Here is an 11,051-nt window from a genome sequence, read left to right as displayed (position 1 = left end):
GTAGAATATTTTTTGTCTAATTTAAAATATATATATATTTTTTGCCAATTCTTTAACTTAGAATTTTTTAAGAAAGTTAGAATTATTTGTACCTTAGACTTTTTCGGAACCCCATTTTTTTTGTGATCAAAGGGGGAGAAGGAAAAGTATAAGTCTAGGGCGAGGTAGACCAAAATTTAACTTTTCTATCTTTTTGCACATTATTTCAAAAATAGTTAGTTTATTTTTTATGTCTATTTACCCTATCTTAACTTGGGTTGCTCGCATCAAAAAGGGGGAGATTGTTGGAACCCCAAGGTTATTTTGGTGTGATCAACAAGTTAAGTTAGGTCCTGTGTATTTTTAACTTTGTGTCTAAGTGTGCAATAGCTTAGGAGTACAGGTAGTCGAGCGGAAGATGCAGCTAGCGAGAAGGACGACACGAGGTGTGTCCGAGGGACGAGACGCTGCGAAAGAGTACACCGGCGGACGAGAAGGAAGCATGCAGTGGTTCCAAGGGACGAGAAACCAGAGCGGAAGACTGCTCGAGGAGCAAGAGACGCGGCTAACGAGAAGGTCGGCATGGGGTGCGACCGAGGGACGAAGATTGCGGATGAGTATGCTGGCGGACGAGAAGGAAGCACGCAGCGATTCCGAGGGACGAGAAGACTGAGTGAAAGCCTGCTCGAGAAGACCGGAAGTTGGGTTCGGGTGAGCCCTGTTCTGGATGGAAGAGATCACCCAAGCGAGCGGAAGACTCAGTCTAGAGGAGAAGCTCACAAGTGTCTGAAATGAATTGCTTGGAATTGATGAAAAGCTTCTATTTTTTGTATAACAATGTTGTAAGAGGCTTCTCTTCCTAGAGGAGATTTGTTAATACGCTTTTCATCTGCCTTGGATTAACAACCTCCCCGGTTGTAACCAAGTAAATTGTGAGCCTCGTCCTTTCTGTTTTATTTACTTACTCTTTATATGCAAGTGTTAGTTTAAGAAGTCGAGAAAGGTTGTGCTTTTTGTTTTTGCAAGCGATTCAACCCCCCTTCTAGTCGGCCACCGCGATTCAACACATACCATCAGCCACCAAATGGAGAATCGCGATTTAATAAGGTACGCCCTAAATGCATTTCCTCGAAATGCATTGTGGGCATCCATCATGGATGCCTACAAGATTTCGAAGAATCTTTCAAAGTTAGAATTAGACAAATTATTTTGTGAACTTGAGCTACACGAGCAAACTAATGTCAGAACTGAGAAAGGTGTTGCTCTTTTTGCAGCTTCCTCCAAGGAAAAGTCAAGAACCGTTCTTGAATCTGAATGTGAGTCAAACCAAGACTCAGAAGATGAAGAACATCTGGTGAACTTGGTAAGAAAAATATTTACAAGGAGAAAGAAGAACTTCAGCAGAAAAGACCTGTAGAAGATCAACTCTACTACCGAATCAAAGAATGTGACCTGCTTCGGATGCAACAAGAAGGGTCACTACAAGAACGAGTGCCCAAAGCTGAAGAATGACAAAACCAAGACAACTAAAAGGAAGGCATTCAAAACGTGGGACGAATCATCTTTAGAGGAATCGGAAACCGAAGAGCAGAAGCACCGAAGCTACCTCGCACTGATGGCACGTGAATCAGAATCGAAGGACGAATCGAAAGACGGGTCCAACCCCGAATCAAGCCACAAATCCATACTCGTTTACGAAGGTTCCGAGGAGGTAAATTTTAATTAAATCAAAAAGTTTTTTAAAGTAATTGCATGTTTAAATAGAAAATTAACTGAATAAGAAAATCAAAATAAAATGCTCCTTGAGGAAAACCAACATCTCAAGGAACAAATTGAAAAAAAAAAATCCAAATCAAGTCGTAAAACTTGAGGAGGAAAAATCGACACTAAAAATTGGAATTAACAAACTTAAAGTTTTCTAGAAAATTTTACAACTAAATCTAAAAATTTGGACCTAATATTAAATAATCAAAAAGGAGTATACAACAAATCTGGACTTGGATACAAGTCTAGCTCAACAACTAAATCGTTTATTTCACTTGTATCTCAAAATAAAAAACAAACCAAAGCTTGAATTTCAAAAGTGTGTCTAACCAAGCAAGTAGGAATTTATCAATACTATATACCTAAAAATAAAATATATTATGTAAAATTCAAAAACCCAATTCAGAATTCTAACTATAAAACTAAATCAACTAAACCAAAATCAAATAATAGAAATAAATACACAACCAAATCAAATCCAAACTATCATCAAGTCCATTATAATTATAAAAGTAATTGACATAAACCTAGAACTAAAATTTAATCCAGATCAATAATTCAGGGGGAGACTCCTATTAAGATGTATACTAAAAGCCTAGCTTTTTGTATGAACATTTATTTTGAAATGAGAATCACATTGGTCAAATGTCTGCATTTAGTTAAATACAGTTATCCATTTAATTTATATTGTAGATAACATGGTGTGTGGTGTCACACAGAAGATCATGTTATCAATTCCTTATAAATTATAATAGTAGCTCATAACCAAGATGGATTGGGGCAAACCATTGGAATGATTGTAGTGTAATTTGGTATTAGTTTATCTTGACTATAAAATTACACTAGTACACTATGTGTCTATTGAGCAGGACCATTTGAGGTTATTCCTTTTATACTAACTGCATAAAAGAACATAACCTCTGTTATTATGGATGTGCGTACTTTTAATCCCGATATAATAACAAGCACATATACTTAGTATTTATTTCTTTAATTTATCAATGGGTGAGATTTATTCCTTAAATCAATAGGCCTGATAAGTTGAGAAATAATATTATTTATATGGTGTGTTGTTGATTATAGAAGGAAATTGTGCCCTAGTTATGTAGGTTGATGATGTCCCCTTGAGGAGCTCATAAGGATTGTCATGTAAACCCTACAGGTAAACTTAGTTCGACATGACAATGAAGTTGAGTGGTACTACTCTTGGAGCTAGATATTAATTAAGTGAGTTGTCAGTAACTCATTTAATTAATGGGCATTCGATATCTTAAACACAGGGAGATTAATGCACTCATGATAAGAAGGAGCTCATAATGTAATATGGGATTGGTGTGGTAGTTCAATAATAACTCTTTAGTGGTATGAGTTATTATTGATGAACTTGAGTTGGGTGTTCGGGTCGAACACAGGAAGCTCAAGCTCATCGGGAGGTCAAACCAATTCCTCGTCTCGGTCCTTGTTGTAGCCTCTATAAAGCCGCACGTTCACCCGTTTTGATTTTCCTTCTTACCCAAATGAGGGGCCGGCCACATCCTTGCTTGGTGCCTAAGCAAGGGGTCGACCAAGCCATGCTTGGTGCCCAAGCATGGGGCCGGTCATACAAGAAGAGAAAAAGAAGTTTTGTTGAAAACAAAATTTTATTAAAATCTTTCCTTTTATAGCTTTCTACAATGGATTAAAAGAGAGATTTTAATTTTGTTAAAATATTTTCTTTTTTGTAGTTATCTACAATGGTTAAAAGAGATATTTTAATTTTGTTAAAATCTTTCCTTTTTTTTATGGTTATCTATAATGGTTAAAAGAGAGATTTTAATTTTGTTAAAATCTTTCCTTTTTAACCAACCATTATAGGAATAAAAGGAAGATTTTGTTTAAAATAAAATTTTGTTATAATCTTTCCCTTTATAGCTATTTACAATTATTTAAAAGAGAGATTAAAATTTTGTTAAAATCTTTTCTTTTTTGTAACCATCTACAATAGCAAATAAAAGGAAATTTTATTAAAAACTGTCCTTATTAGCTGCTAGCAAAGATTATAAAAGAGGAGGAGGGGATGCTCTCTAAAAACAACCAAGGCTCCTCTTCTAATTTCTTGTGGCCGGCTCTTCCCTCTTTTCCCTTTCCTCTTCATAAGGGCCGGCGACACTTGGAGAAGGACCTTCACCTTGTGGTCGGTTGCTTAGAAGAAGAAGAAGAAGGAGGAGGAGGAGGCATCTTCACTTTGTATTCTTTGGTGGCTAAAAGCTTGGAAAAGAAGGAGAAGGTCGGGTGCCTTTGTCTTGGTAGATCGTCGCCCACACGACATCCAAGAGGAGAAGAGGAATACAACAGAATATCAAGAAGTCTTTAGATACAAAGAAAGGTATAACTAGTTAATTGTTTCCACGGTGTACTAATTTAGTTTTTCTTTGTATGGATCTTGAAATACCAACACAAGAGGCTAGCGATTTTATGTTTCAATTTTGTGCTTCGATTGAGGTCTCTTTAGTTAAACCTAGGGTTTACTATGAGGAGTTTAAATATTTAATTTCTTTGAAAGGTTTTGTCTAGGAAGTGGTGGATCATCCCATAACCAAGAAGGTCGAGTGCCTCGCCAACGACCTGGAAGTCAATCCTTGAAATAGATATTTAATCAACTTCTATAATATGGTTTAACTTCTGATGAACACATTGGTTGAACTTGGATTAATAATGTTAAGTTTCGTTTGCAATCCAAGTTTAACTTCTGAAGATCACATGGGTTGAAATTGGATTAATAATGTTAAGTTTCATTTGCAATCCAAGTTTAACTTATGAAAAGCACATAGGTTGCTAGGAAAAGTTCTGTTCTTGTACAAATTTTGTATAGGGGAAACAGAACGAAATTTCAAGTAGCACCCAACAATTGGTATCAGAGCTAGTTTTCTGCCTCTATGTGTTTGGTTTTCAGTTAAATTGTGCACTTTTCATATATAAATTTAGGCAGGATAATAGTAGGATGTGCAAATAGATTAATTCTGTGGTTGCAGACATCCTAGTTCCAACTATTATGGCCCTATTGTATTTGGGTGTGATTGGACTCTCGGGCATGTCGAGGGCATTTTATGTGTGTGCATGATTGTAATTATTAAATACAGCATGAGCTGTATTAGTTTTAGGATTTTACATTTTGTTCGATCTAGATTACATGCACATTCCCTTGTGGAATATAGGATCGATAAATGTAAAATTTTATTTTGTTGCGGACCGTATCCTTGCGAGGCGTGGTGTTATTTAAGGACCAGAGGCACGGCGGAAAAGGATGCAAGATAGACGCGACGATATGACCCGTTGACGGCGGCTAGGGTTAGTGGCACACGGAGGATAGCTATGGATGAGACCATAATAGTTGGAAAATTATTTTTCATATTTATTGCCATTTATGCTGTTTATATGTGTTGTGTGTGTGTGCATGTTAAAATTCCTCGTATTAAATAACTAAGTGGGAGAGAAATTATTTAAATTCCACGGTCTCCATTACTGGTTTATAAGTGATGCATTCAAACTTGCGCGTTGACTTTGAGTGCCTTCCTCCACATCGGATGAGTTCGTTTGCGGATCACTAGATCAAACTTCCTTTATGGATGATTATAGGAAATTATTTAGGTTTGTGTGATCTTCTCCATCTGAAGGGGCATAATCATATTTAATGGACTAAGTATCAAGTAATGGTATACACTTAGGCACATTTAATAGTATCCTCCCCATCGGAGTCACTGCTATTATTTGTGTGACCGAAGAGAAACCAACTATTAATTTTATTTGTCATAAAGTTAGGTTGACAAGATAATAAAATTAATGGGAAAACCCCCTCTATAAATGTTTGAATTTGTATACGTCCACACTATCATGGCATACAAAATTCACGCTGTTTTAAGGTGTTGGTGAATTTAAATAATATTATTTGAGGAATCAATATTATTTTAAATTCTAAAGTTTTGACCAAATATTTTGTGATTCTTAGGATTTCAAATGGCTTTCAATCCTCTTGTTGTTATATTGAAAGAACAATAAACTTACTGGTCCCAATTACATTGATTGGAAATAAAACTTAGGCATTGTCTTAACTGTTGAGGGATACAAGTTTGTACTTCTTGAGGTCGATCCTAGCGTGCCTGATAAGGATTCTAGTGAAGAGGAGATAGAGAGACATAGGAAATGGGTCAAGGCAGATGAGATGGCGCGGTGTTACATTTTGACTTCTATGTCAAATGTGCTACAACATCAGCATCAGGTCATGCCCACTGCCTATGACATGATGTTCAATCTCAAGGAACTCTTCAGACATCAGAATCGGGCTGCCAGGTAGGAGGCTATGAGAAACTTAATGACGACCGCCATGACTGAGGGGACACCCGTAAGGGAGCATATCCTCAAGATGATGACTCATTTGATGAACTGCCCTCGCAGAAACGAGAATAATGAAAGTGTATCTTATTCATTAGTCGTCGAAACATGTTTAACGGTGTTATCTACCGGTACCTGGTGTGTAGATACGGGAGCCACTGATCATGTCTGCAATTCATTGCAGGGGTTCCAGGAAACCTGACGACTACATGAAGGGGAAATCACCGTCTGCATGGGCAATGCTAAGAAAGTGGCGATTGTTGCAGTGGGAGATGTTTATTTATCTTTTGATAGAAATAAAACATTGATTTTGAGAAATTATCTTTATGTACCATGTTTTAGAAAGAACTTGATTTCAGTTTCTAAATTATTTAAGGATGGATATTCGGTTTCTTTTGATGATAAAGTGGTTGTCAAGAAAAATAAGATGGTTATCTGTTCTGGTACGTTGGTTGATAATTTGTATACTCTAAATCTAATAACTCCCACGATATAACAATAGAAAATTTAAAAGAAAGAGATTTTAATCTTTTCTTTTTAGAATTACCAAATTTATTTTGGGGATATGCTCTGGAAACAACAGTGTACATTCTGAACTTGGTACCTTCTAAGTTAGTACCCTCTACTCCCATAGAATTATGGAATGGGTGTAAGCCTAGTCTGAAACATATTCGGATTTGGGGTAGTCCAGCACATGTGCTGAAGGAGGACACTGATAAGTTTGAATCATGTACAGAGGACATGAACTAATTACTCTTTTTATAATTGTGCTAATACTTGTCTTGTAGGGTATTTTGGCTAACACATTTATTGCAGGGTAAGAAAGCAAGCAAAGAAGCAAAGTTGCCTTCGGGTGAAGACGCCTTCCATGGTTATGGAAGGCGCATCGGTACTGTTCATAGAAGGCGCCTTCCACTGGATGAAATTTGTCGAAGTCAAGGATAAGCACCGATCATTTCGGGATGGATTTTGCCTCATTGGAGGCACCTTCCATACTTATAGAAGGCACCTTCCAAGCCTTTTATAAGGCAGTTTCGAGGAGGCATTGTGATATCAAGAATATTCGAGCTACTACGCGTACATTCGATCTTCCGACTGCTTTCGGTTACTGCTGCTACTCTATAGTGAAGCTACTGAGTCCGACGACTACTTCTAGGAGTTCCGATCATGCCCGGTAGACAGACATCAACACAAAGTGCTCCATTACGATTTCTAAAAGTGTTGGTAACATTTATTTTCTATATTTAATTTCTACAAAAGGACAAGTGCAGTGTGTTGCACTTGACCTAAGTCTCTTGTACTTGATTCTCTCTTCCGGGGATACCGGAATAGATTTTTAGTGGATTGTCCATCGATAGGTCCGCGGGACTTGGGCCTTGGAGTAGGAGTCGCCGAAGGCTCCGAACCAAGTAAAAATAGCTCGTGTTTTTCTGATGTTGCTTTCATATTTACTTTCCGCTGCTTACTCGATAACGATTTTCAACGAACACTATTCCCCCCCCCCTTTAGTGTTTTCACGATCCAACACATGGTTCAATTTTCAACAGGTGCATATATTACTTCGATTTATCTCATGTTCCCTATCTAGAAGGGTCGCTTAGTTAAGTCTAAATAAAGCCTCGTGATTAATCCTCTTCTAGAATGTATGATCATCCTAGAAAAGTCACTAAGTGTGTCTACATGGATTTAGTGTAGAACCTACTATGTTGCAAATATATATTATAATATAAAACAAATATATACTTTGAAAATAGGGAAAAAAATAAACAGACCGTTCCAGATTAATAAGCTCAACACTCTTTTTTTTTAAAAAAAAAAATCAAATAGATGTGTCTCTCATGATTTTATCATAAAATTATCGTTTGACCCATTATTATTGTAAAAACTACTAGGTAATTTCTATACATTATAACAGTTATCCAATAACTGCTATAATGTACTACTATTATAATGTTTTTAAAGTGAAGTTAGGATTTAAGATTTATATCAGGTAGAAGATAGCTTATAGCTACAACATGTAGAAGTTACTCGATAGCTATTATAACGTATTACCCAGTAATTGTTACAAGGTATTTAGAATGAGTTTGAGATTTAGAAATTATATCATGTAGAAGCTACTTAATAGGTGCAACAATATATAGAAATTACTTGATAGCTACTGCAACGTGTTTAACGTGAGTTTATGATTTAAGATTTATATCGTGTAGAAGTTATTTAGTAGCTACTATAAAGGGTAGAAACTACTTTGTAGTTACTATAACATATTTAGTGTGAATTTAAAATTTAGAATATTTTAATACTATTATATCAAAATACTATTTATCAATGTAATTTAAATTATTTAAACTTCATCGGAATAACTTTAAAATCGTTGTAGAAACTATTTTGATATAATAGTATTCAGATATCATAAATCATAAATCTTAAACTTACATTAAGCACGTTGTAACAGTTATTGAGTAATTTCTATAAGTTATAATAACTACTGGATAACTTCTACATATTATATTAACTATTAGGTAATTTTTAAACAGTATAAATCTTAAACTCACCCTAAATACATTGTAGAATTTGTCAGATAACTTCTACAATAATAGTAAATTAAGAGATAATTTTAGAATAAAATTCCGAGAGAGGTACCCATTTAATTTATTTTTTTGAAAAAGAGGGCGGTCGGATTTGTAAAATGTAGGGTGCCATTTTTAAATTTTGTATTTAAAAAAATATAAAACCCAATGGATAAATAAAACACACAAAACGTGGTATGATTATATCATCTTAAGTATTCTTATTATTGATAATTATCCTGTCTAACGGAAGATATATACATTGAATGTTCATCTCATGCCATACTTTCAAAAAAAAACAAACATACAAACGCCTAATTAATTATTTGTTAATTTGCTGATTGATTCCCGCAACGAGCAACATGTTTACCACCTCGCTAGATGATTAAACCAAGCAATTAATGCGGCTGGAGGTTGGCCACCAAATGCCTCCCGCCTTTATTTTGTCTCTGTCTCTTCACAGCTCCGCGCCTACCTTTGGATTCCAGCGCCCCACGGATGGAGAAGTGGGGTGGGGGCGGTGGATAGATCTTTTGGGAGCTATGCAACTGCTGGCCAGTGAAAAACGGGGAGAGGATGGGAACGAATGGATCATCAACGCAGTCATTATAGAAGCCGCGCCCCCACCTACCGCCATCCTTGCAACCACCGGTCGCAGGTAGCGACCCCTGCGATTTGACTGCCAACCATGAATTGATCGACGGGCGGAAGAAATAAATGAATAAATAACGGCGTCAGGGAGTGGTAGGTCGTTCTCCCATCATATAAAGAGGGAGGTGCTCCTTCTATCTGAGTTCTGTACGTGTCAATCATGGTCAGGTCTCCTTGCTGCGAGAAGGCGCACACCAACAAGGGAGCGTGGACCAAAGAGGAGGACCAGTTGCTCGTTTCCTACATCAAATCCCATGGCAAAGGCTGCTGGAGATCTCTCCCTAAAGCCGCAGGTCTGCTGCTTTATTGTAATTTTAGTGATGTGTGATTACTAATTTTTTTTTTCCTTCGTTTTGTATTCGAAGGTCTTCAGAGGTGCGGAAAGAGTTGCCGGCTCCGGTGGATAAACTACCTCCGGCCTGACCTCAAGCGCGGCGACTTCACCGAGGAAGAGGACGAGCTCATCATCAAACTCCACGGCATGCTCGGGAACAAGTACGCTGCAGTAGCGTTAGTTTAATTTGAAGGGAACGGAGTAGATAAAGATTGAAGCTGATTTTATGTTTGCAGATGGTCTGTGATAGCCAGTCGATTTCCCGGGAGAACCGACAACGAGATCAAGAATTACTGGAACACCCACATCAAGCGCAAGCTCGTTACTCGGGGGCTCCATCCCCAGACTCACCTCCCAATAAGCGGCGGCGGTTCCGAGAGCTCGTCGCTTTCGTCCGACCGGCGAATGGCTTCAGTGCTGTTGTCTAAAGAGGAGTCCTCGGCGGAGGACAGGCAGAGCAGCGGCGGGGTCATTAGCATGGACAAACACCGGCAAACACGAAGCACTCTTGCCCTCGACCTCAACCTCGCCACTAACCTTCCCCACGCCTCTCCCAAGTCCTGCTCCACTTCGTCGGAGGACTTGCTTTCCGAAGCAGAGGCCGCTCCGGTGCCTGTTCATGCCCGAACTATTTGCTTCTGTTACCATCTCGGTTTCCGCGCGAGCGAGTCCTGCAGCTGCCTCACGAGTTATGACACAGTTTTGGCGGCTTCCATCGGCCTCTCAGATCAAAAGCATCAAGCTACTTAATCACTTCGTCTTTGTGCTACAATTTGTCAGCTCTGTTTGCATAGTAAAATCGAGCATTATTCATCGAAGTTTATCAGCAATATTGTTTGTTAAATCACAACTTTAAACTAAAAATCAGAACCCAAAACCTATATGAGTTGCCATGTGGGTAGAAATACCGGACTTACAACCGAAAAGGCTCAACACTAGTTGATATCTTCTAACAAGAACATTCATCTTCGATCAACACCGGGTCAGACTGACCAACACGACCTACCAAAGCTCTGACAATCCCCCTTTCAGTCCCCTTGAGTTCTCACTCTCTAGTTAGAACCTACACTGTATCGACACTGACCGTGTGCCCATAGGCCCCCACATTTATTGTGACTGTACCTTAACAGATCGTGTTCAACTCCTACAGAGTAGTCTAAGCTGAGAAGCATTGGTTTGGTTGGCAAGCAAGCAGATACGTTTATTTAATGAAATTAAATGTTCTTCATCAAGAAATTCTACGGGAGGTTATGTTGTATTAAAATAGACTAGTTTAGAGTTGTTGCAAAGAACAATATTGTGACGTACAAGCACCAGCCACCAGCTATATTCTGATTGGAAATGTATGAGATAACAATGAGAACCCTGTTCTGACTTGACTTAAACTG

At 37.9% G+C, this 11,051-nt stretch overlaps 1 protein-coding gene across 1 annotated transcript; it reads left to right on the top strand.

The window, feature by feature from the left end:
* The first annotated feature begins 9,444 nt into the window (after window positions 1-9,444).
* LOC122045365 (myb-related protein 308-like) lies at window positions 9,445-10,486 on the top strand. Its single transcript, XM_042605596.1, has 3 exons — window positions 9,445-9,622; window positions 9,695-9,824; window positions 9,900-10,486. Exons 1-3 carry the CDS (start codon window positions 9,490-9,492, stop codon window positions 10,411-10,413), a joined length of 777 nt encoding a protein of 258 aa, XP_042461530.1. The 5' UTR covers window positions 9,445-9,489; the 3' UTR covers window positions 10,414-10,486.
* The last annotated feature ends 565 nt before the right edge of the window (window positions 10,487-11,051 follow it).

This window comes from Zingiber officinale, chromosome 1B (genome assembly GCF_018446385.1).
Source record: "Zingiber officinale cultivar Zhangliang chromosome 1B, Zo_v1.1, whole genome shotgun sequence".
Classification (NCBI taxonomy): Eukaryota; Viridiplantae; Streptophyta; class Magnoliopsida; order Zingiberales; family Zingiberaceae; genus Zingiber; species Zingiber officinale.
The sequence above is the reverse complement of the archived record's forward strand: the minus strand, read 5'-3'. Positions and strand labels throughout refer to the sequence as shown.

Bases quoted from the DNA above. Each gene is read 5' to 3' on its own strand.
- LOC122045365 (XM_042605596.1), top strand. From the start codon at position 9,490: ATGGTCAGGTCTCCTTGCTGCGAGAAGGCGCACACCAACAAGGGAGCG. The intron at 9,623-9,694 runs GTCTGCTGCTTT...TTGTATTCGAAG, and splicing joins ATCTCTCCCTAAAGCCGCAG to GTCTTCAGAGGTGCGGAAAG. The intron at 9,825-9,899 runs GTACGCTGCAGT...TTATGTTTGCAG, and splicing joins CACGGCATGCTCGGGAACAA to ATGGTCTGTGATAGCCAGTC.